Genomic DNA, 25,946 nt, shown 5'->3' with positions numbered 1-25,946 from the left:
ATAGTAACTAACACTGGTGATGACATGGATTCCAACTGTAATGGAGGCTCATGCACTAATCCTATTCTATTGGATGAGTTTGACAATGCTCATGCTTAATGCGAGTGTTTGAGCAGATGAAACATGTGTGTGTTCATCTGGGTGACATCAGTGTATGATCAAGGCAGAGGTCAGGGGTCGGAGGTGAGAGGTGAGAGGTGAGGGGCTGAGGCTAATGAGGAGCGGACGGTACCTGCAGCTGGCCCTGGCTCTTGAGGAACTCCTCGCGCTGCTTGGACAGCTTGCTCTTCTCCGGGTTGCTCTGCTGCAGGTGCTTGAGGCGCAAGGCTGCCGAGGAGGAGGAGTGCAGTGCTTTACCTCCGCCAGAGGAGGAGCTGTTTCCACCCTGCAACACGGATGGGAAGGGAAGGGAAGAGGGAGAGAAAATGGAGGGGACATGTTGGTCCATGTAAGTCATTCATGTAAGTCACGGCTCTATTTGGCCTGCAGCTGTAACAGCTGACTAGAGAGGGGACTTTCAGAATTAAAGATCAGATCACCCTTTCCCATCACACTGTTTCAGCATCTGTAAGTGTGCATGAATTATAAGACACACAAAGCCCTGCAACACACATACATACACACTAATTTATTCCCAGCTGCAAAACAGAAACACATTAATTTATTCCCAGCTGTAACACACAGACATACTCCTGTATTCCCAGTTGTAACACACACACACACACACACACACACACACACACACACACACACACACACACACACACACACACACACACACACACACTCATGTATTCCCAGCTGAAGGACAAGAGCAGTAAAGGATGCGAGACGGAAAAGGAAAGAGATTGAAAAAGAGAATTCACAGTGATGCATTAACAATAGTTTCCCATGTAATTCCTTTTTTGTATCTCAGCAGACAGAGGAAGGTAGGATTCCCAAAGAGCGTGCTGTACAGTACGTGCTGCTAGACCGCTGCTTGTACTGTATAGGCTTCTAGTACTGTGAGCTGCCCTGTAAGCAAGTGCAACCTTAAAGCACATGTGCATGGCTGGTGCAGCTCTCTGTGATGAGTGTTATGGGGAAACATGGGGGAAATTCACATCTGAAAATCACTTTGGAGTCCGTAAGGCACTAATCAGTAATTCCTCAGGAGTGCGGGTACATGAAAGGCATTACTGTAAATATATAGAGCTCACGTGGGTCAGCTAAAACGCTCAGCACAGCACAGCCCAGCGCAGGGCGGCTCAGCACAGCACAGCACAGGGCAGCACAGGGCGGCTCAGCACAGCACAGGGCAGCTTAGCTCAGCTCGCCTCGCTGCAGTGGCCCCTGTCCGGTCTCCATGCCAGCGGCGGGCAGTTGGAGCGCGCTCAGTGAGCCGTGAGGGGGGTCCAGGAGCCTAATGAGATCCCTGATCCAAGCGCAGTGATCTGATAACTCACTGTGTGTGTGTGTGTGTGTGTGTGTGTGTGTGTGTGTGTGTGTGTGTGTGGTTTGTTACAGAGAGAGAGAGAGAAAGTGAGTAAAAGAGAGACAGAAAGTGAGTGAAGGACAGAGAGAGAGAGAGAGAGAGAGAGAGAGAGAGAGAGAGAGAGAAGGCTGGCATGGCAGCAGCCTGGCACCACTGCACACTTCTGCAGATGATGATGTCATGTTGGAGGCCCCTGTGTGTGTGTGTGTGTGTGTGTGTGTGTGTGTGTGTGTGTGTGTGTGTGTGTGTGTGTGTGTGTGTGTGTGTGTGTGTGTGTGTGTGTGTGTGTGTGTGTATGTGTGTGTGTGTGAGTTTATGAGTGTGTGTGTGTGTGTGTGTGTGTGTGTTATGTGTGTGTGAGTGAGTGTGTGTGAGTGTGTGTCTGTGGGGGTGATTTAGTGTGCTCTGCTGCCTATCCCCTAGTCCTGACTGAGCCAATGCTTTTTTTCTGTGTTGATGCCTGCAAAGGCACGGGGATGGGGGGCAAAATGACTCATGCGAGTGCCAAGAGCTGGTTGGACGCGCTGGCTGGACTGCAGGTTTCGGGGCGAGGGGGGGGGGGATCTCGCTCACTGCAGTGGCTGTCATGTGGAGGGATATCATCATCATCATCTAGCCGCGAGTGACCACTAACACACAGATGCAGACGGACACATTTTCCTCCCTCCATTAATGCTCACCTGAGCAGCGAGCTCCAGCAGGGGTGCACACTGACTGCGCACAAATGCAGGATTTGCCCCGTGGGACTGCACAGACCGCAGTGGCGGGATTGTTGCTCTAGGATCACTTTTCAGTGCCTGCATGGCTGGCTCAGGGCTGAGGGCTGATCTGGGACCAGCTGTAGGAAACCCAGCTCAGTCCAGATGCATCACAATCACAGCAAAGCCCGGGGCGCTCTCCGAGTCTCTGAAGTCATAACTGTAGCATTACTCTGCGGTGTGAAATGGCTATGTCACAATGCTGGTAATATCCAAAGGTTAAAAAAAAAATCCAGTTTGGCCACTAGCACAAAGCTTGTTTACAGATGTGAAATATTGCCCACTGATAAGGATCACCAGCAACAATGTTGCATTTGTAGATGTTACAGAACCACAAAATGTTTTAACTTTCAAGCCACTGAAAGGTCTATAAACACATAGGCCCATTTTCCAATTACTGATGCTAAAACTAATGTCACAGTCAGCAGATCTGCACAGTGTGGCGTGCGTTACGATGTTCAAACCAATACTGTTGGCAGCGGAAACATCACAAAGCTTGTCAGAGCGAGCGCAAGATAAAGAGTGCGCCAGAAGTTAAATAGCCAGAGAAGAGACAGTTTACTGTCAGAGTCAGCACTACCACTTGTTTACAAAGACAAAACGGCAAAATGCAAGAGACAGATCAATTAAAGGAGAGCTTGTGAAGTCGACAGAGCCATCTCCCCTGACAGAGCGAGAGGAAGCAGAGAGGAAGACCATATTAGAAACCCTGACAGCCGATTTGAGAGGATTTGAGAAGGTTTCAAACTGGTGGTTCTTCAGTAGTACAAACCAACAGAAGTAAAAGTTGTGCTTGCTTTTCATTTTTTTTTTATATACTTGAGTTTGCACAGTGGTTGGACTGCTGCAATGCTCAATCTGAATTTCATGTGCATAAAATATATACTCTTATAAATGTAAATTTAGCCACCAGTTTATGTAACCTAAAATCATTTGACTATCAATCTGAATTCAGTCCACTCAGGAAAGCAACTAACGTCCAGCTCAGCCTTTGAAGCCGAGTCCTTTTTATGGCTGATCCGAGGAAGTCTTTAAATCATAAACACATGGCCATGAATGGGCTTTATCTACCCTCTCCATCTGAGCCTCCACTGTGGAGCTCTCTGCCAAGAACAATTACAATTCTATGCTGAGATTATAGTCTGCCTGGACTGAATTCAAGAGGAGCAGGTCCAGCGAGTGGCGCAGCGGGCAGCAGAGGAGAGGAAAGGAGGAGGAGAGGAGGTCTGGCGGGGAGCTCAACCTGGACGTAGGGAGGTCTGATGGAGGGCTTGGGCGGGACCGGAGGCCTCTTGGTCCCCCCTGACCCTGCCGACTCCGTGGGCGTCTGGTCGGGCTGCTGTGCTGCTGCTGCGCTGTCGGAGGGAGCGCCCTCGGCTGGAGGCGTGACGGGGGACAGGGGCTCGGAGCTGGGGTGAGCCCCGATCTCCATTAAGGAGTTCTCCAGCTCCCTGATGGTCTCCTCCAGGCTGTCCAGCCGGCGGTAGGTCCTGCTGCGGATGTCGTCCCCTGGGGCCCTCGCCCTCGCGGGCTGGCCCTGCTGCCCCTCCGGCAGGCTCTTGGGAGCGGGCGCTGCTGACCCGGCGGAGCCCTCCGCTCCGGGCTTCCTCTGGGGCTCTCTGCCGTCCGTTATCAGGAGCTGTCTCCACGACAGCGTCTCGGCGCCGGTCACACTGTGCCGGTGGGGGCCGCCTCGCTTGAACCGGCTACCGGTACTTACCGTCACGGTGTACGGCGGGGCCGCTTGGTGGTGGGCCCCGTTGGGCGGGGCGCCGGACTGACACTCGGTCAGCACGATGCGGGGCACCTGAGCACAGCGGGGAGACGCCCAACATGAATATCACACACAGCACAGATGAACGCAAACACTTACCGTGGCCCTAACAGAATCAACTCGGCATCTTAAACAGCGCGCTCATTTCTTTTGATCTGAGTAAATATGCGCTTCTCATTGCCTAAGCAAAGCAGCAGCAGCAGGGCGATAATGATTTAATGTGCCATTTGCAATTACTTGTAGTGCATATCTACGGGCTGGATTCCTCGGAAGATCTCCTTCAAATGAAACAATTTCATCTGCCCTGCGGCAGCGTTTTGCCAAATATAATATATTATGTTGATGAACAAATTATTTGTAGACCTCAGTCTGTCATTATTCCGTATGGCTGGGTGGAAGATTCTTATTCAAGAATAGCTTATCACATCTAATAATATGTGACTGAGCTGTTGAGATTATATCAGAGGAGCCTGAGTGTGCTTGGAAATGAACACACTCATGTTCATGACAGCCAGTGTGTTCCTGAACAATTAGTGCTGCAGTCTACTGCAGGGAGGAAGATAACGGGCTTTATAGCAGTACATAGCTGTGAGAGTAGTCAGGGTTATCTGAAAAGCATGCCAGCTATCCTCTGAACTAGATGTACCGCAAAGCGGTACCAAATATGACTGCCACCCAGTCCTGCACAATTTGTCTCCACCCCCTTCTTTTATGTATGCAAATGAGTGTGTGCATATACTGCATAGTGTGTCTTTGTTTTTGTTTTTGCCTTTTCCGTTTTAACCTCAAATGAGAGGATATGGGATGTGACGACATGGCCCCTGGAGACCGACATACAGTACAGAAATAATTCAGTCATCCTAGGCCCTACAGTTCTCGAGATATTCACTGACAACTGTGTCTGGCCTATACCCTCCTACTGGGGGGCCTGGTACCCGGCGGTTGGGCATTGAAAAACCATGCGTCCGAGTCATTCTTGTGCAGCTTCATGCCCACCATGATTCGTCTTTCAGTGTCTCGAGAATCGCTGACAGAAATTCACTGAACAATAATAAACAAAATACTCTGACTACACCTACAGTACGTGACCGCCACTTTGCACGCACGGTGGTCATAATAAATGATTTCACGCAGTATGCTAAGTGCTATTAGCTCAGGAATGAACTGGTCTTTGTGCTTCAAGAGAAGTCTTGTTTTCAAATGGTATGTGTGTGTGTGTGTGTGTGTGTGTGTGTGTGGAGGGGGGGCAGGGGGAGGTTACATCTGACTTCATCTTAATAGTGCCATGTAATCCCTGGCCATGTGATTCCAGTCCACAGTCAGCACCTGTTTGAACTCAGCTGGTCACAGCGGGCTGATCCGCTTCATAAACGAAGCCATTCAGACTGGGCGCCAGGGAGGTGACCTGAGCACTCAGCTGTGAAACAGGCAAGTGGCCAATGCTGAGCCCACATGGGGAGACCAGGGACCACCAAAAGGGCCCTGGTGTGCAGTGGTGTGTGTGTGTGTGTGTGTGTGTGTGTGTGTGTGAGTGAGCTAGTGTGTGTGTGTGTGTGTGTTGCTGAGCAGGAAGCTCATTACGTTCTGGTTGACTCTCGGCCCAGGGGTCAGACTGGCGCACCAGCCAAAGCCACAGAGAGCGTCGGGCAGCAGGGGCCACAGATGGCATCTTCTCGCGGACCACCCGGGCGGGCACCCAGTGAAGCGAGCCACTGTAGTCTGGTGGGCCTAACGAGGCCTGCAGTGCCCCTCTGTCTGTGAGCACAGATCGGCCAGCGCCCGACTGCTGCTCGTCGTCTACTGTCTCACCCAAATCACGAGAGCCCACACTCCTCCCTGCCAGCCAGGGCTCTGTCATTCACACACACACACACATGGCTCCTCCAAAAATCACATTCCTCGGGAGAGGTCAAAGCACAGGCTAATGTTATACAAGTCTGGAGACAACTCTAGCAAACCGCGGGTGGGAATCGATAGTATAAGTAAGTAGTGTGATTGAAACAATATAAACCAATCTGCATGAGGGTGGAATTAAAGCGTGAAGTGGTGAAGATTCTCGTGATGCTGCAGACAAAGGAGTGCGACTATTCTGTGGTGGACACGTTTAGAGAGGGAGACAGGTGTTGTTTCGGTCGCCCACTGCTATAAATCAACAGCTGGAGCCGACTCAAGAATGTGTATGCTGTCCATGAAATGCTAATGTCTTGTTGGCCCTGCTAAAAGCCTAATCAATCCACGACTTTAATGATCGCACGGTAAACATCCAACAGCATCCACAAATGCCAAAGAGGTTTGGATGTGAGATGTTGCAAGCTGTATGGCTTTTACAGTACCTTGTCTGTTGATACATTAGCACTGTCCCTGTTAAATGAGCAAGTAAATAAATAACGCTAAAGACCCGCTCAGATCTGGACACAAATCTAAAGACAATCACCGATCTGTAAACAGATTTATTTGCTCCTGAGAGCTTCTGACTCTTCACATCACACATTTGTGTTTCACTGCAGCTCAGTGGTACTGTAGGTCAGCACCTCTACACTAGCAACGTCAAAGCACTTAGCTCTACCCATCTTTATCGCTCTATCGCTCTATTTCTCTCTCACTCTCTCTCTCTCTCTGTCTGTCTCTCTCTCTCTTGTCTGTGGCCAGTGCGGGTCTCGTCACTGGCGGAGCCCGGAGCCCCGGTTGACCAGATGGCCCACAGCAGGACTCGGTGGTCCACAGTTGGCACCGGTGTCACGGCCGCGCTTCGGTTAGAGCTCGCCCCGCAGGGAGCCAATCAGAGCAGCCCAAGCTGTTCCAGCCAATCAAGATGCTCTCAGCAGCAGAGCGGTGCGCTGTGTGTAAAAGTTAGTGATGGCTGTGATAATCCTGATGCTTGATCGGGTCTCATCTTCATCACTCTGATTATGCCTACTGTATACTGTACCTCAATGCAGCAGCAGCAGCATCATACTGTATGTGCTTTGTCCATTATGCTGTTAACTGTAGTATCATGCCATGTTATAGACTATACTGTAGACTCAGTGTGAGTGTGTGACAGCTGTCATGGAAATAGTCGTACCTGTTAATACCACCCACATGCGGCAATATATTGCTCAATACACTCGAGTCTCTCTCTCTCTCTCTCTCGTTCTCTCTCTCTCGTTCTCTCTCTCTCTCTCTCTCTCTCTCTCACTCAAACACAAACATGGCTGGCGTACCTCCATGTCGGCGTGGTTCCTCTCGTCGTCGGCCCCTTCCCTCTGGGCCCCCGTGGTGGGGGGTGTGGAGGCCGGACGGGGCACTTCAGACAGGCTCTTCCTCAGCTTCACCATGGGCTTAGGCATGTCGCAGTCCTCAGACTCACACTTCTACACACACACACACACACACGCGCACACACACACACACACACACACACACACACACACACACACACACACACATACATGGTAACATCATGATAACCATATCAAAAGATTCAGAGAAAAAAGCAATGGTATGTTTGTTGTGTGTGTGTGTGTGTGTGTGTGTGTTTTTGTCTTACAGACCTTGAGGCTCTTTTCAGACGTTATGGGCTCTCCGCTGCGGCTGGTGGGCCCAGGGGATGATGGGAAACTGCGTCTGGGAGGAGGTGGAGGCGGGGACTTGGAGTGCTTCTCCATGCGATACCTCGCAACCGTCAGTTCATCTGAGGGCCAAAGAGAGAAACAAACGGAGCGAGGGATAAAGAAAGAAAGAGAGAACGAGTGAGTCACATTGGCGTACTGTACAGTACATGTCCAGGACATCAACGTGCACCTATGGTTTTCCTTGCTGGAGTTTGTTCATGACCCGAACATTTGAGTGTGTGCTCGCCTCAAACTCTTAGCAGAACAGCTTGTGCTGAGATGTCAACACCTTCCATAAAAAAAACTAGCGCAACCAAGTGCCGGAGACTCAGCTGGCTGTTCCAAGTTGTTGTCTTCTTTTTTTGTAAGCAACTTTAACTGCCAGTGATTCCAGTAACTGGGCATTATGGAGACTCTCTATTCTCACAGGGCTTGAATACTGCTGTGTGTGGTAGATACTTTGTTGAAAAGATAACAAAACAGAAACAAAACGGATTTCAGAACTGACGGTGATGAAATGTCAACAAACTTCTGCACTGGCTGTTCCAGACCTTTGTGTAACTTTGTTTTTGCAGGCCCTTTCAAACAGTTGGACAAGAGGCTCTGCAGAAACTGAACACTGGTATTACTGTAGGTGGATACTTCCTGAAACAAGACCTCAGATATGAGGTCAAATCTGAAATATTTTCACCTGGGGTAGAACAAATCTGATAACAGATTTGACGTTCCTGTTATGTGATATTCCACATTTTCCATATACTGTATGATGCAGGGGCGTAGCGTGCGACGGTGCAGCCGGTGCAACGCATCGGGGCCCTCTGAGCTTCGCAGGGCCCTTTGCAGTTCGGAATTTGCCCAGCGCCTCCCAGCTATGCGACATAAAGTCAACTGTTGTCGTCAATGACGCCGTCTCTTCTTATATACCATTTAAGACAAACTGATTGCTATTTAAGTGCTTCACTATCTCCTACAACATGGTCTCATGGTGGCACCTATCCATTCCCCAATTCTTGTATTTTCTCCTACTTTTCATATGATTTTGATTTTACTAATGACATTTCAAATTAATCAATATAACTAATACCATTATTGATTATTTTATCGTCAACTCACAAGATGTTGTAACATGGCCTGCTGGGAAATCTGCTTGTCCAGTCATAACATTTTTACGTCATCTCTGATCATAGGCTGCTGCACATGCTAGCAAATGTAAACAGCGCCAGACTTGCACCGGGGCCTTGCGCAACTACGCTACGCCACTGGTATGATGGTATTCCCGAGTGTCCTGGAGACCTCACCTGAGCCACGCCTGGAGCCTCCCTCTCTGGAGATCTTGTGTGAGGAGTGCTGGGGTTTGGGGGGCCGGTGCTCGGGCGTGGCGTTGGTGATGCCGGCGCCGGTGGCGGCGTTGGCCGGCTGGCTGTTCTGGCTGCTCTGGTCTGGTCTGGTCTGGCTGAGGGACTGCTGGGGCTTCATCTGCTTGGCGGCGAAGTCCAGGTCGGGGATGGCCTTCATGAGCTCGGCCTGCGTCTCCTCCAGCAGCCGGTTGATGTCCTGCGCGCTGTACTGCGTCAGGCTGGCGCGCTTCTCCTCCCAGTCGCGCTCCGCCGCCTGGACACACACACGGGGTCACACACACGGAACAGGGTACACAGGGCACACACGCAGACATACTAACAAACACACACACACACACACACACACACACACACACTCTCTCACACACACACACACACACACACACACACATACAGTACATGCCTAGCTTCCCCGCAGCCATACACATACACCTCTTATGAATTCACACACTCTAATGAACACATACGGTATGTCTACCCCTCCAGCACACACACACACACACACATACACATACACATATTAATAACCTGACCCCTACACACACACACACACACAAACAACACACACACAGGATGGTATGGGAAGGTCTCCTCACCAGTCGGACCTCCATGGAGAGGCTCTTGTCGGGCCCCTGGCGGCCCCCGTGCTCCTTCAGGGGGTCCCTCTCCTTCTGGCCGGGGGACGGGTGGCTGCCGTGCCCGTGGTTGTGGGCGTGGGAGTGGGCGTGGGAGTGGGCGTGGCCATGGGGGGAGCTGGTGTGGGGGCTCCAGTTGGACAGGTTGTCGCTGATGCTCAGCGGAGGGCTGGTGGCGAGGTCAAAGTCTACGCTCTTCCTGTAGTCCTCCGCCATGCCGTCCTCCTGGCTCTTCCACACACCCTCCGTGGCTTGCCTGGGCGGAGAGAACACACACGTCAGTGTGTGTGTGTGTGTGTGTGTGTGTGTGTGTGTGTGTGTGTGTGTGTGTGTGTGTGTGTCTCTGTGTGCGTGTGTGTGTGTGTGTCTCTGTGTCTGTGTCTGCGTCTGTGTGTGTGTCTGTGTCTGTGTCTCTGTCTGTGTCTGCGTATGTGTGTGTGTGTGTGTGTGTGTGTGTGTGTGTGTGTGTGTGTGTGTGTAGTGTAGCGTGACAATATTACTGCAATCAGACAAGCAAGTTCATTTCCCAGGAGGCATGAACAGTGTTTTTAATTCCCTATCAGTGGCTCGCAATTAAGGTGTCCATTAACTTGTTTGGAAAGGGTATGCGTGTGTGTGTGTGTGTGTGTGTGTGTGTATTTGTGTGTGTGTGTGTGTGTGTGTGTGTGTGTACCTGCGCAGTGCTGTGAGTGTGTCTGTGATGGTCCTGCAGCGTTTGAGCAGAGCGTCCAGTCTGTGGGGCTCCTCCTTCAGGAACTTGACCGCCTCCACCTCCACCCGCAGCACCACCCGCATCTTACTCTGCAGACCTGGGAACTGGTCTGCACACACACACACACACACACACACGCACACACACACGCACACACACGCACACACACGCACACATGCACACACACACGCACACACGCACGCACACATCCACACACACACAATTACTATTCAAACACAGTTTATTACATCCAGAGAGTCATATGCACATGAAAACCCTTCTTACACTAACACACACACACACACACACCCCGCACACACACACATACGTGCACACAGATACACCTCAACAACCATAATCAAAGGTAGCTCAGCAGGTGTAAAACACCTTAAATTAAAACTTGAGGGGTGAGATCTTTTAAAAAACACTCTAGAATAGGTGCTATCTTTGTGACTGCAGTCTCTCAGACCCATAAGTGTGTGTGTGTGTGTGTGTGTGTGTGTGTGTGTGTGTTTTTGTATGTGTGTGTGTGTGTGTGTGTGTGTGTGTGTGAGTAAGTGGTGTGAATAAGTGTGCACACACATGCTCTGTGAATGCAGGAAGTGGTTTTGGGTGTGTGATATGTACTGTAAAAGGTTTCTATTATTGCTTAGTGAGCAGTTGAAGCACACACACGTGTGCAACACAAAGCAAAGCTCTAAGTGGTGTGTCTACTTTCTTTGAAGTGAATGGCCAAGAGAAACAGCTGCTATTATCTACAGTATATCAATAATGTATATGGTCACGGTCTTGTCTCTTCTGCCTGAATGTTTTTCTCCCTGAATGCTTCACAAATGTGTGTTTGGATGCATTGCTTCAAGCTGTCATGAGTGTGTGTTGTATGTGCGTGTGTGTGTGTGTGTGTGTGTGTGTGTGTGTGTGTGTGTGTGTGTGTGTGTGTGTGTGTGTGTGTGTGTGTGTAGTGTGTGTGTGTGTGTGTGTGTGCGCATGTGTAGTGTGTGTGTAGAGTAGTGTATGTGCGTATGTGTAGTGTGTGTGTGTGTGTGTGTGTGTGTGTGTGCGCCCCTTACTCTTGAGCTCCGTCAGGGTCTCCCCCAGCCTGCGCAGCACGGCGGCCTTCTCCTCCAGCTCCTGCATGGGCACCTGCTTGTGGTTGGTGCTCGAGTCCTTCTGGATCTCGTCCACGGACTTCTCCAGGTCACTAAGAAGGAAACACACACAGACGGACGGACAGACAGACAGAGAGGACCGTTACCATCGGAGATCCTCAGGTGCTCAGCTCCCGCCATGCTTCCACTATGGACTAAGAGCTATGGCCATCTATCATACATATGACAAATTTATATCCCCCTTGTCCAGGACCTGAACAGTCAACAACACATGTTAAGAGAGTGTAAATCCATAGCCATACGGCTGAGAGGGGCTAATAGTGATATGCACCGCTGCCACTAAATCTCCCCAGGCAGGCCGAGCACACAAATCACTGGGCCTCTAATAGAGAATATCAATACAGCCTTGCTGCAGTGCATTATGAAATTATAATGTGAAAATGGGCTTTTAAAAAAACATCGCAGTGAATCCAGCCTTCTAGCAGGGGCACAGATGAAAGCTTAATGTAATGTCGGAGAAATGTTTATTTAATTAGTTACAAGTGGATACCCCCAGTAGTAGCTTTGCTGGATACACAAACATCAACAAAAAAAGTAAAACTATATTTATTAAAGTGTCACAGTCGCTCTCAGTCTCAACGCATCTCACAGCAGTAAAAAACAGCCAGCCGTCTTGACACGGCATCCATGTGTGTGTGTGACGGGACTGACAGTGTAAAGCGCGCACTGCCTCGCCAACTCTGTGCTCCACAGCAGAGCAGCCTTAGCCGCAGATGTGATGTGCTAGCGACGGGGAGGAACTGTCAAAGCACTGGGCTCTAATCACAAGTCAATCTGAGCGCGCGCACCTCGAGAATCAGCATGCATAGCATACCAAACAGGCCTACATTCACCGTATGAATAATTCATTCAATCAAATCAAATGGATGTTAGTTACACTTAGTAATGAGCAGTAATTGGCACAATCGTAGGATTTACTAATTAGCCCGGCTTACATGACGATGGGTGTCGTAATTACACAGCCGTAGCTTGGTGCAATGTCAGGTTTGTATGTCAGGTTTTAGAGGCCAAAACCTGTAATTAACGGCAACCAATATCAAAATATCCAAAATTGTGAGTTGGTGGGATCTGGGTTAAGCACTGTACCTAGAGGGCCAAAGATCCAATAGTCAGAGGGCCTGTGCCATGGCAGTGAAGTGTCATATATTGCCCATTTGTTATGTACAGGACAGGACATTTTGGTTCACGTTCACACTTCACTAAGAGGTGCGCTGGAAGTTGCAAACAGAAAAGTTCATGAAAGTAGAATCACGGCAGACGATAACAGCGAACGCTTTTATGTGTATGGTTTGTAGACCGCATCTTTGCCTTGCCCTCACACTTCAAAGATGTGGCACGGAACAAAAAATCCAAGTTGTGATGCAATCTATCAGCAACCAAACAACACCCTTTGAGCCCAGAGAAGCCGACTGAAAAAGCGGAGTGCTTTGATGGGGCGGGCGAGAGTAAGCCAGGTTAAAGAAGGTTGCGCGGGGCCGTGAAGACCTGCCCACGACAATCACATTACAGATGAGTTCTTACATACAGCGTCGGGGAGAATTAAACAGGATTAGGTTGTGTGTACCGAATACGGTTATAAAGGAATGATTACTGAATGTTTAACGCGGCAACAAACCTTCTTCTGCCTGACCTTGCCTACTCCATTCATATTCAGACGCACCTGAATACCAGGCACTCGCATTAGCCACTCCTTGACATAACCTTATTAACACCGTCTGACTGGGTTGCATCTAACACCCTCTTGAGTGTGGATTGAGCGTAATATGTGGGTGTGTGTGTGGGCAAAGATCCTTAAGGCGGAGCAAGATACTTCGTCGTAGTTCATGTCTATGGGCGCAAAACGGGGATCACTTCCTCTGCATAAAGGGGTGTGTCATGCCCATAGACTTCAATGGAACAGCTCCCCCCCTTGCTCCCCCCTCCCTCTTGCGATTCGGGTTCCAGGAAGTATCTTGCTCCGCCCTTAATGATCTTTGGTGTGGGCCAACAGCAGGGTGTTGTGTGGTGTGGGAGGTGCACGAGGGGGGGTTTGGGGGGGGGTGGTCTACTGACTGGAGCTGCTGGATGATGAGCTCCTCCTCGTTGAGGTACTTGAGCCTCTCCTCCTCCACTAGGAGGCGCTGTCTCTGGAGGGGGTCCTCCTGCTTGCGCAGCGCGTCACACACGCGCATGGTGATCTCACCCTCTGTGCGCTTCATCAGGGTGCGCATCGAGTCCTGGTTCTGCAGCTGGAGACACACACACACACACACACACACACACACATGGAGAAGACAAAGGGTTTGAGAGGTAATACACACACTTACACACACCAACCCCACCTTCACCCCTAACGCGCACACCCACACATGTGATCTGTGATGACCTGTGCTTGAGCTAAACTCATTAGTTGGTGTGTGTTTGTTTGTTTGTGCAAGTGTGTAAAATGTAAGGGCTTCATAACTGTCTTGTCTCTTGATTTGTGGCTAATGTGTAGCATATATAATGTGTGTGTGTGTGTGTGTGTGTGTGTGTGTGTGTGTGTGTGTGTGTGTGTGTGTGTGTGTGTGTGTGTGTGTGTGTGTGTGTGTGTGCGCGCGTGTGTGTGTGTGACTGCACTGGCCTGTCCTTGACTACACGTGTTTGTTTTGCGCTTGACATTTACAGTGCTGTGATGAGTTGATGGACTGACCCATCATTCTGAAAGCTTCCGTGTACGAGAGAGGAGATGGGAAGAGGATCAGAAAAATGTCAAAAGATGAAACAAAAAAAGACAGATAACAACAGAGAGGGATGTTCAAGTCCTCCCTTGCCCTTGAATGTCAGTTTCACAACATGAGAGATTTGCTGTAGGTGTCAGTTTTCCGTGGTGTTATGACCTCTTGGTGATCAATCCAACCAAAAGGGGTATATTTGTGTTTGCAGACTACATTCTCTCTCTCCCTCTCTCTCTCCCTCTCTCTATCTCTCTCTCTCTCTCTCTCTCTCTCTCCCTCTCCCTCTCTCTATCTCTTTATGTGTGTGTGTTGTTTCCCATGATGCAGCATTATTTCAGACCTCTGTGCATTATTCATGCCTCTGGCCATCTTAGCTTAGTAAGGTCAGAGAGCAGCCTGCTCCCACAGACAGGTCAAACTATCAGCTTTATTGCACTGTTCCTCCTACACACACACACACACACACACACACACACACACACACACACACACACACACACACACACACACACTAACTCTCTCTCTGTCTATCATGAATGTGTATACACAGTGTGCTTGCTACAGCAGTAGTGTGTGCACTTATTTCTGATGCAGTTTGGTTTGCCACCCGCTGAGACATCCCATCAGAGGCCTCCGATAAGGCAAACACCTCCATGTTGTCAACTTCAAACACAAAACGTCCACCTGTAGCCTCACACTGGGCTTTCCGAGCTGATAATATCACCCGAGGGCCTGTAAGTCTCTTTTCATAAATGTCACTCGATAACTGTTTATCAAACCGTTTAAAATCCATTTCACTGAGCTATTTTTAGCGTCGCAGTAACTGCATGAATGGATCAGTTGGAAAACAAGGAGCTGTTTCAAGGCCAACACAGCCTCCAGCTCCTGCTTCTGTGCCCTCTTGTCCTATGAATGTTTAATATTATTTCTGCGCTTTGTTTCATAATGCCTCTTGATATTTCAGCTATTTATTGCTACAGCCATTTTGCTTTGGCTTTCAATTTAGAGTATGGATGCTCCGCCATCGTTCTTCAAAGTTATGATCCACGCTGTCGGATGTGCACATTTGGGATGTAACTAAAGAGGGTGTCTAAGTGGGAGACTAAAATCTGTTACTTCAGCTAGCGACCAGATTGCGGTGCAGTGCAATAAGCCATCTACAGTAGCGCTGTCACTGTTGAGGGAAAAGATGGCTGGTTTTATGGGAGAGGCAGCAGGGCTCTAACAGTCTGTCTGCAGGCTGGAATTGGCTCCGGAGCCAAATGGACACGCCGCCCCCAACAGACTCCGGCATCCCTCACAGCAGAGGCGCGCTCGAGGGGCGCCGCGTTGCCGTGCTCGTAACGCATTTTAGTGTGTGTGGGCAGCACTCGTACAGCTATAGGTTTTCCAATCTGTGTGCACCAACAACAGATGTTCACATCCTTTGTGTGGCTGGGTCACAGTCAGGCTAGGGGTGTGCAGTGGTGTTCTCTACGGATCTTTTGGCACATGTTACCGAAGAGATTGCAACAGGACTGTAATGTTACAGATGCAAAGGTGTTTATACAGATGCTACTCCAGCTGTTGCTACAGGTGTCCTTCCAAGTGTAGTGTTGTTATGGGCGATAAGCAGCTTCAGCACAACATTACAGGTGCTTCCACACAGTAAAGGTGCACAGGTGTCTCAGAAGGTGTGGTGCTACTAACACTGTTGAGGGTGTACATGTTTTGACATGTGAAGAGGCAGTAATTCAGTCAGTGTTATACCGTGATAGTTAGTGCTGTTAGAATGGGTGTTACAAGAGGTGTCCCCTTAACTGTATATTGCATTAGTGTGTTGTTCCTGCAGTGTTACCATGGGTTACTCAAGTGATAGTGCAGTTGTTATTATGTGTGCTGTTAGAATGGGTGTTACAAGAGGTGTCCCCTTAAAGGGACACTTCACCGATTAGCATTAAGCTTTGTATCTTTAGAAAACCAGTCATGTTTTTGAATGGTCGTGCATCATTCCCTCAGTTTGCCTTGAGATGGGAGAAATATGGATTTCAATGAAACCCATGAATAGGACTTCCTGCTTTCAATGATGTAAAATGATGATTTTTACATCACTGAAAGCAGGAAGTCCAACATTGAAATCCGTATTTCTCCCATCTCAAGGCAAACTGAGGGAATGATGCACGTCCATTCAAAAAGATGACTGTTTTTTTGAAGATACCAAGCTTAATGCTAATCGGTGAAGTGTCCCTTAAACTGTATATTGCATTAGTGTGCCGTTCCTGCAGTTCTGTTACTGATGAGTAAAGGCATGAGGCAGGTGGCTGATGACAGGTTTGACTTGGGTTTGGGTTTGGGTTTGGGGTTGGGGTTTGGGGTTGGGGTTTGGGTTTCTTATGTGTGTCCGTATTTGTGGTACCTGCATCTTGCGCAGGTGGCTGAGCTGTTTGCGCAGGTCGGTGGCGTTCTGCTTCAGGTCGTGCAGGTTCAGCTGCATCTGTAGCTTGGACACCGTGCTAGCAGGGCTGCCCCCAGACGGAGGCGGCGGCATGAGCGCCAACGGAGCTGAGGGTGTCTGATCTGTCAATCAAACAAAGGGGTCAAGGGTCATTGGTCCCTGTGGCCATACTTTCCTCCACTCTCTCTCTCTCTCTCTCTCTCTCTCTCTCAGTCTTACACACACACACACACACACACACACAGAGAAAACAGAAACAACAGTCATGCTGACAAAAAAAACAAAAACATTAGCAGTTCAAATTCTTCACACGACTGTGGCAGCACACCCCAACAGACGTCAGCCTCATGGAGCATTCCCTGCGGAGGAGAAACACAGCTCCATGGGCAGGGAGACATCCTCCACAGGGACCACAGGGACCACACGGCCAAGCTCAGCCTCACTAAGCTGTCTACAGCGACATGCATTTGTCAAAATAATAATAATAATAATAATAATAATAAATAACAACAACAATGATAATGATAATAATAATAACAATAACAATAATAATAATAGTAGATCACGCAATAATAGCAGAAAGGCACCCAGAGGCAGTTTGTGTACAGTGATGGGTGGAGCAGCATGTCTAATGCACAGCCATGTGAGGGAGAGTGGGTCCAGGTTGCTGTGAGGGAAGAGGGTGCGTTGCTAGTGAACAGAACAGAACAGAACAGAAGCCTGGTCCCACTGACACAGAGCAGCGAGTGAGAGAAGACCAGCGCACAAGCCAGAGTGAGGAGAGGAGAGAAGACACTGTGTCATCCTGAGGATTGTAAAGACATCTTTCAGGAAGACACAAAGCCTCTCCGTCAAGGTTACACGCAGAGACACACACACACACAGCAGAGACACGCACACACAGAGGCACACACACACACACACACACACACTCACACACACAAATACACACAGAGGCACACACACACACACACACACCCAACAAAATAAACACTAGTCCAGACAGTGTCTGAGATTTGAGAGCTACCTTTCCTCTTGTGACGGCGAGCTGCAATACAGGAGTAGATAAATAAGTAGGATAATAACAAGAGAAGAAAACTGAATTATCAAAAGGAAAATAAAGAGGATTTAGTCGAGGCAGGGGAAAGGGTCTCTGTGGTCCACAGGAGGGAGAAGGAGGAGTCTGCACGGCCAGTTCAGGACCAGGAGGAGTTCAACACACCAGATGCATATCACTAATACAGTCCTAATCTACCATAACGTTACCTCGGAGGCCAGGCCACTGGACAACAATCTGGACACAACGGTGCAAGCAAAAGCATGGCGAGGGAAAGGGGGGGATAGGGGGATTATCTTAGAGAGAGGGAGAAGAAGGCAAAAAGGAGGGGAAAGACAAAAAGAGACTGAGTGCAACAAAAATGCCAGTCCTCTATTTGCTAGCCTTCTACTGTGGTGGGTGGAGAGAGGAACCACAGTTCCCAGCATGCCTCAGTAAAGCCCATGTGACTGTTACTGGAGGGGAAATCAGTGACTGGGTTCCAGGGGCCTGGCCTGGAGCAGCAGAGTGTGGTGGAAAGGTCAGAGGTCACAGGGGTCACAGGGGTCAGAGAACACAGGTGTGACTCACTTCCGGTGGCCGAGCCGTCGCTGGCTGATTCGGTCTTCTCGCTGGAAGAGAAAGGGAAGGGCCGTGAAAACTCCACCCCTTGGTCCGGAGGGCAGCCCGCCATCATGCAGAGACGCAGCAGGCCGCACCTGAGGATCATACAGCCAGAGTACTAACACTGGACTATATACTACAGCCAGAGTACTAACACTGGACTATACTACTACAGCCAGAGTACTAACACTGGACTATATACTACAGCCAGGGTACTAACACTGGACTATACTACTACAGCATAGTACTAACACTGGACTATATACTACAGCCAGAGAACTAACACTGGACTATATACTACAGCCAGCGTACTAACACTGGACTATATACTACAGCCATAGTACTAACACTGGACTATACTACTACAGCCAGAGTACTAACACTGGACTATATACTACAGCCAGAGTACTAACACTGGACTATACTACTACAGCCAGAGAACTAACACTGGACTATATACTACAGCCAGGGTACTAACACTGGACTATACTACTACAGCCATAGTACTAACACTGGACTATATACTACAGCCAGAGAACTAACACTGGACTATATACTACAACCAGAGAACTAACACTGGACTATACTACTACAGCCAGAGAACTAACACTGGACTATATACTACAGCCAGAGTACTAACACTGGACTATACTACTACAGCCATAATACTAACACTGGACTATATACTACAGCCAGAGAACTAACACTGGACTATATACTACAACCAGAGAACTAACACTGGACTATACTACTACAGCCATAGTACTAACACTGGACTATATACTACAGCCGGAGTACTTATACTGGACTATACTACTACAGCCAGAGTACTAACACTGAGGGTGCCTCTCATCATGCCTCCTCGATCCTCGATGCTCGATCCTCGAGGGGCGTTCCCACTGATCTATAACTAACACTGGATAGACTATCCCATTGTTTCCCCCCCATCATTCTTTATGTAGATCAGTGAGGATCGAGGCATCGAGGAGCGAGGGAGGACGTATAAACGCTGCATGAAACGCACCCTGAGACTAAACTACTGTACTAAAGCCAGAGTACTTATACTGCACTATACTACTAATGGCAGAGTACTAAAAACACTGGACTATATACTGCTACAGCCAGAGTGCTAACACTGGACTATACTATGATAGCCAGAGTACTATTACTGGACTACTATACTATTACAGACACAGTACTAACACTGGACTATACAGTATATGCTATTAAAAGCAGAGTACACTGGACTGTACTAGTACTAACACGGGACTATACTACTAAAGCCAGAGTACTAACACTGGAGTATATACTACTACAGCCAGATCAGTAACACTGGCCTATATTACATTACACTACATTACATTTGTAATGTAAGAAGAAACACGGCTCCATGGGCAGGGAGACATCCTCCACTATACTGTCACAGGTACAGGAATGGAACTAAACTGCTACAGTTAGAGTATTGATACTGCACTATATTATTGCTGGCAGAGTACTGACACTAGACTATACCATTACAGGCAGATTACTGCCACTGGACAAAACAGTACACTCAGACACAGTATACAGTACAGTACATTGCATTGCCCTGGACTCCAGTTCAAAACTGAACTCAACTGAACTGGACTAACCCTCTTCAGCAACACTGCATAGACTAGAAAGAGCACTAGACTATTTGTTATACATACAGTAGATCACATACTACTGTACATGAAGTTCACCCAGATTAAACTAGACAAACTAGATAATAGCAAGCATATTTACATAGTAAGAACAGCTACAGCACACTATGTAACCAAGAGAGTATACTGTACAGCAAGAAGTCTGTAGACAGAAGCAGAGTAGTAATAAAGAAATAAAACTGTGACACTGGAACGCAAACAGAGCAGTGTGTGTTTTTTTTTGTGGTCAGCTTACGTGCTGTGTCGCTGTCCGGGCCTCTGGTCAACACGCTCTGCACTAGACCAGTTAAACTGGCAATCTGCTTCTCCATAGCCTCCATACGATCCCTATAATAGCACACACATTTACACAAATATTCATTCTAATCAGCATACAAGCATACAGAAAAAATACATTTGGAAATACGTGTTGAAAGAAACTGTGAGCTGCTCACATTTAATTTACAATCACATTTGTATTCATACTCAGATAACTGACAGCTCGCTCTAACCACATAAATACAGACACTCATAAGGCTTAGACACATAAACACAGACACGTACTGGTAGATGCATTCTCTAACAAATGCAAAAACACAAAACAGTACAACACACACACACACACACACACACACACACACACACACACACACACACACACACACACACACACACACACACACACACACACACACACACACACACACACACACACACACACACACACACACACACACCGTGTCTCCTCGTTGCCGGCCAGTGGGGAGTTGGCGCTCTGCAGGCTGAGGGGCTCGGAGCTGGAGCTGGGCCTGGACTTGGGGCTCTCCACGAACACGGACGAGGACGAGTCCTTGCGGAAGCTCTGGCGGACGGGCGAGGCGCGGCTGGGCGGGCTGGAGAAGACGTCGCGTGACACATCCCTCATGGCCGGCACGTCCGACGCCATCTTCTGCGGCGAGGACGGCGGCAGCCGGAAGCCCAGCGTGGCGTAGGTGTCCGTGTAGATGCCCGCGCCGGGCCGGTACAGCGGGTCGTCCATCTCGCCCTGCAGGCCGGCCGCCGAGTAGGTGCTGAGCGAGCGCATGGAGCCGCGGCGGTACAGCCCGGTGGGGCCCAGCGGGTCCAGCGGCCCCGACAGCGCGGCCAGCGACTGGGTGGACGCGATGCTCAGGCGGCCCTCGTGCACCAGGCTGTAGGGGTCGGCGTACAGGCCCTCGTTCTTCAGCAGCACCAGGCTCTTGGCCGACACCTCCTCGTCGGGCTTGACGTCGCGGCGCTCCAGGATGGCGCTGGGCGAGTGGGAGAGGCCGACCGGGGCGGCGTTGGCCGACTGGGGGCCGTGGTGGTGGCCGCCGTGGGGGTGGCCGCCGTGGTGACCCCCGCCGGCGTGGGGGTGCGGCGGGAAGGAGGGCGGCCGGCCCGTGGTGCCGCTGTAGGAGAGGCGGGAGCGCGCCGGGGAGCTGGAGGGGGGGGAGGCCGACGAGGACGACGGGAGTGTGTTGAGGCGGCGTGTTGGCGAGGACTCGCGGGAGGTGTACACCATCTCTCGCTGTGACACACAACAGAGAACACACACACACACACACACAGTTATGAAACACAGTCAGAAGTGCATCTTACTTTTGCTGACAAATGACTTTCAAAACAAATACTCTGCTCTTTCTTCAAAACCGCAAAAAAAGAAAAAATCACACATACATACATATAAAAAAATACACACATACAACACAAAACATCCAAACACTAACACTAACATAATAACATGTAATTTACTAATTTACTACTACTCTGACAAGTTTGTAAGAAGCCCAAAGGTCTCTGTTAGGCACTCACAGATATGTAATAAAGAGAGAGAATGAGTGAGAGAAACTGAAAGACAAAAGGACAGGTTTTTTGCTGAGCAATGCACAGAGGGACTCTCTGCGAGTGAATGACAGAAACTGACACTCTGGTCCTTTTGTCCTCCACTGCCTTGTCCCGTCCCTTTTCTCCTCCCTCCATATCTCTCTTTCCCTCGTTCTCTTTTCATCCCGCTGTAACTCAACTCCACAGATCCCCCACCCCCCCATCCCGTGCGCCGCCCCACCCTTCCCGTCTGACTGAAACCCCCAGCAGAACACAGGCTTACATGTTCACTCTACTCCCTCCCTGCATATCTCCACTCATTCACTTCCTCCGTACTCATCCAAGACATGATCCCCTCCTCTCTCTCTCTCTTCAGAATGCCGCTTCATACTCTTTCAAGATCACTTCTTTTTCATGTCTGCTCTTTTTTTCTCCCCCATCTTAAAGGGTTTTTTGGAGAGAGATAGATTTTTACCCTGAAAGAGTGCGGGCTTTTAAAGTTTGCAAGGCTCTCCTCAGTTTGTGGTGAATACGTCTGTGCTGCTGACTTTTTATCAGCTTTCCTCTGCTAATCCTACTCTTTCAGTCTCGGGAAGTCTTTCATTCTGGTCTTTTCCTTGGGGTGTTATCAGTAACCACCTCTCCTCTCCCCCTCATCTCCTCTGTCAACATGATTGACAAGCATAACTGAAGCATTGCAGATGTATTGCATACACAACTCCTGCCAATAACACACACACACACACATGCAAAGATATGCACAGCAAAATTGTGGACACACACACACACACACACACACACACACACACACACACACACACACAGGTATACACTTACACAGTCTTATTCACACATAATCAAACACACACACACACACACACACAGACACAAGCATCAGCATGCAAAATGCGGCTCATTAGCGCAAAACTCCACTTCAAGGAAGCGATTGGACAGACTCAGGAGTGCATGAAAAAGAAAGAGCCCTCTCCCCCTCAGAATGAAATAGAACCCGGCGTTAGAGGAGAAAACAGTCAAACAACAAAGTGAGCCTTGAACACGATTGCGTTTCAAAGCGAAACAATCTCGGGACTCCTGGACGAATAGTATTTGCTGTCGCTTTGAAGCTCTGGGCGACGGCGGTAAACAACCCGCCGTTCAGAGAGACGCAGAACCCGCACGCCACGGTGCGAAGCCTCTGGGAGCTGAACTCATAACCCGGAGTTTGTTGATCCACTTATTAAGCCGCACTGTCCTCCACTCATCCTTCTGGGCAGATTAAATGGATCCACGGCTCCGAGCGCTAACGCCCTGCGCTAACCGGCGCTAACTCCTCCAGCCACAATCCGTCTTGCAGAACCCCACATTTAGAATTCATGAGAGTTTTGTGATCACTGTTTGTGTGAGCTATGTGGTACATACTGTGGTGTATAGGCCATTGCTCTGAGCAGCACTACCGCCTGACACTATGACACATTTCACATGTGGATACATTTAAGAATATGCAGAATATATCTTGAATTTCCCCTTGGGGATCAGTGAAGTATCTATCTATCTATCTATCTAGCCTATCTATCTATCTATCTATCTATCTATATATCTATCTACATGTATCTAGTTAGCAACAGTTAGTGATACTGTATCAGGATGCATAGCCTACTAACAAGAGAAGAGCATCTTTCTCTTAGTCCATTATGTGCGATGGCACCAGTTTGGCTGAGAGAATGAGAGCACAGGTGATAATAAGGTGAGAATGAAACCTGTGACCTCTCAGTCTTTGAGGAGTCACAGTGACCTCAGTGGCGCTAAGGAGGCGTGCCGTCATCATCACCCTGGCGCTGTGGACGGTTAACTGGTCATAAACAGAGAGGAATTAAGGCCACTGCTCCCGACGCCCGAGGCGGAGGCAGGGAAATGACCAGCTGATTGTGTGAAGCTTTATGCCTCGACTGGGACTCCAATGAGCCAATAAATGACGAGGAGCGCCGGAGAGCCCGTGGGCAGCCACACACACACACACACACACACACACACACACACACACACACAAACAGTGCACTCATCCACTCCCTCCAAACACAAACACAATCTATCATTCGCCTCATAAAGTTGTTTTGTGCCTGGTGGGGGCAGAGGTCTTTCCTTCAAGCATAGAGGTCACGCCAGAACTATAACCAACTCACCAAGTCTTAATCTTTCAGCTCACCCAAAGGCCCACTACTTCTACAACCATCGCAACCACTCACCCTGCACACACTACATAAACCTGCCTTCTCCGCCCTCATCCATCCTCCTAATATATACCAAACCCCACCTATAAACATCACTCCTGTAAACAGCCCCATCCATAAACCATCCCCACAGCAGACCCCACTCTCTATTCCCCGCCCACAGGGTCCCACTGGCAAAGTACGAGGCTGTGTAGGAATCTTACAAAGGCTGCAACTAAACCATCCCATACAATATTGAAAACCTACAAAACTGCTCCTCCAACCTTCATCAGCCATCTTATATATCCAGTTATTTTACTACAGACCCCATCTCAAGCCACCCTCCACCATCCATCCCCCTCCTCCTCAGCTGCAGACCCCCGTTGGTGAGGTTCTGGGCTGGATGGGAACGTCCATATAAATCTGCCCCCCAAATCTTCAAACAGTCCTCCAAATATGAACCTCGGTTCTTCTTAAGTAGGGTTCAGACCAAAGATTCCCGACAAGACGAGATGAGACGAGACCGAGACGCGACGTTCTAAAACCTTGCACCTGCGATTAAACATGTTGAATGCTCTGCGACGGCTTGCAACTACAGTACGTGCAGCATTTAATTCACACCACTGCAACTCGGTCTCGTCGCGTCGGGAATCTTTGGTGTGAATTGGGCTTTAGACTCCACCTCCATTAAAGACCAGTTCTCCATCCAAGCCCTCCATCCAAACCCCCATTCCCCCCCCCCCACTCACCCGTAGGTCCCCGTTGGCGAGGTGTGAGGCTGGGTAGGAGGCACACACACCCCCCCCCCACACACACACACACACACACTCACCCGTAGGTCCCCGTTGGCGAGGTGCGAGGCTGGGTAGGAGGCGTAGATGGGCTCCTTGCGGAAGATCTTGATGATGCTGCGGTCCTGGATGTCGCGCACGTCCTCCAGCTCGTAGAAGACGTTGCGCGCCTCGTCCTTGATGAGGATGGCCGTGTTGGGCGACTTGAGCATGCCGGCGGTCAGCTTCTGCGGGAACATGTGCACGATGAGCGCGTGCAGCGTCTCCATGCTGGTCAGCTCGTGGGTGATGTGCACGCGCCGCGTCTCGTCGCCAAACTGCAGGAACAGCACGCCTGGGGGGAGAGAGAGAGAGAGAGAGAGAGAGAGATAGAGAGAGAGAGAGAGAGAGATAGAGAGATAGAGATAGGCCGAGAGAGAGAGAGAGAGAGATAGAGAGAAAGAGAGAGGAGAAACTGGTTAAAAAAGAAACATGGTGTTGTTTTTGTTAATAATGGGTGAAAAATGTGCCATGCAATACACTGTGGAAGAAGTTAAAGAATAGTGATCGAGTGTCTAGTGATAGAGCTTAAAAAGATAGATGGACAGAAAGAAAAAGAAAAGAAAAGGAAGAAAGGTGGATACACGTCGTGAGAGATGGATAGAGACACGACGATCGATGAGGAGAAGACGTGTAGAGAATGGAGCACTGATGGACGGCTGCTTGTGTTTTAACCTCCTCTCTCTCTCCTTCCCTCTCTCTCTCCTTCCCTCTCTCTCTCTTCTTCCCTCTCTCTCTCTTCTTCCCTCTCTCTCTCTCTCTCCTTCCCTCTCTCTCTCTCTCCTTCCCTCTCTCGCTTTTCTCTCTCCATTCCTCACAGGCACTGGCACCTCTGTTGCCGTTCCATCTGTACTAGACTGCTGAGCTCATCACCTCAACAAAACACACACACACACACACACACACACACACACACACACACACACACACACACACACACACACGCACACACACACACACACACACACACACCTCCACCCCTACAGTGGATGGCAGGGGACTAACACAGCTGAGGAGCCCCAGCAGGCCGGACGGTGTCTGGCACCTGCGCTTATCAACTTAGCACCTCAGCACGCCACTCTCAGTAGGGAACCAGCCGCCCAGAGAGAGAGAGAGAGAGATGGAGAGAGAGAAGGGAAG

At 49.4% G+C, this 25,946-nt stretch overlaps 1 protein-coding gene across 1 annotated transcript in view; it reads right to left on the bottom strand.

Moving 5' to 3' along the window:
- The window catches only part of srcin1a (SRC kinase signaling inhibitor 1a), a 46,333-nt gene that overhangs the window by 4,579 nt on the left and 15,808 nt on the right, over positions 1-25,946 (bottom strand). The window contains exons 6-20 of the mRNA XM_062530949.1: positions 24,809-25,101; positions 20,662-21,473; positions 20,181-20,272; positions 20,078-20,087; positions 18,231-18,358; positions 16,565-16,725; positions 13,526-13,701; positions 11,375-11,505; positions 10,266-10,413; positions 9,554-9,848; positions 8,898-9,210; positions 7,540-7,679; positions 7,210-7,359; positions 3,476-4,039; positions 233-385 (exon numbers count right to left, since the gene is read on the bottom strand). Of these exons, the coding sequence (XP_062386933.1) occupies positions 233-385; positions 3,476-4,039; positions 7,210-7,359; positions 7,540-7,679; positions 8,898-9,210; positions 9,554-9,848; positions 10,266-10,413; positions 11,375-11,505; positions 13,526-13,701; positions 16,565-16,725; positions 18,231-18,358; positions 20,078-20,087; positions 20,181-20,272; positions 20,662-21,473; positions 24,809-25,101 (3,566 nt within the window). The remainder of the gene's footprint in view (positions 1-232; positions 386-3,475; positions 4,040-7,209; positions 7,360-7,539; positions 7,680-8,897; positions 9,211-9,553; positions 9,849-10,265; positions 10,414-11,374; positions 11,506-13,525; positions 13,702-16,564; positions 16,726-18,230; positions 18,359-20,077; positions 20,088-20,180; positions 20,273-20,661; positions 21,474-24,808; positions 25,102-25,946) is intronic.

Source organism: Sardina pilchardus, chromosome 3, assembly GCF_963854185.1.
Source record: "Sardina pilchardus chromosome 3, fSarPil1.1, whole genome shotgun sequence".
In the NCBI taxonomy this organism is placed as follows: Eukaryota; Metazoa; Chordata; class Actinopteri; order Clupeiformes; family Clupeidae; genus Sardina; species Sardina pilchardus.
This window is presented reverse-complemented; position numbering and strand designations above follow the sequence as displayed.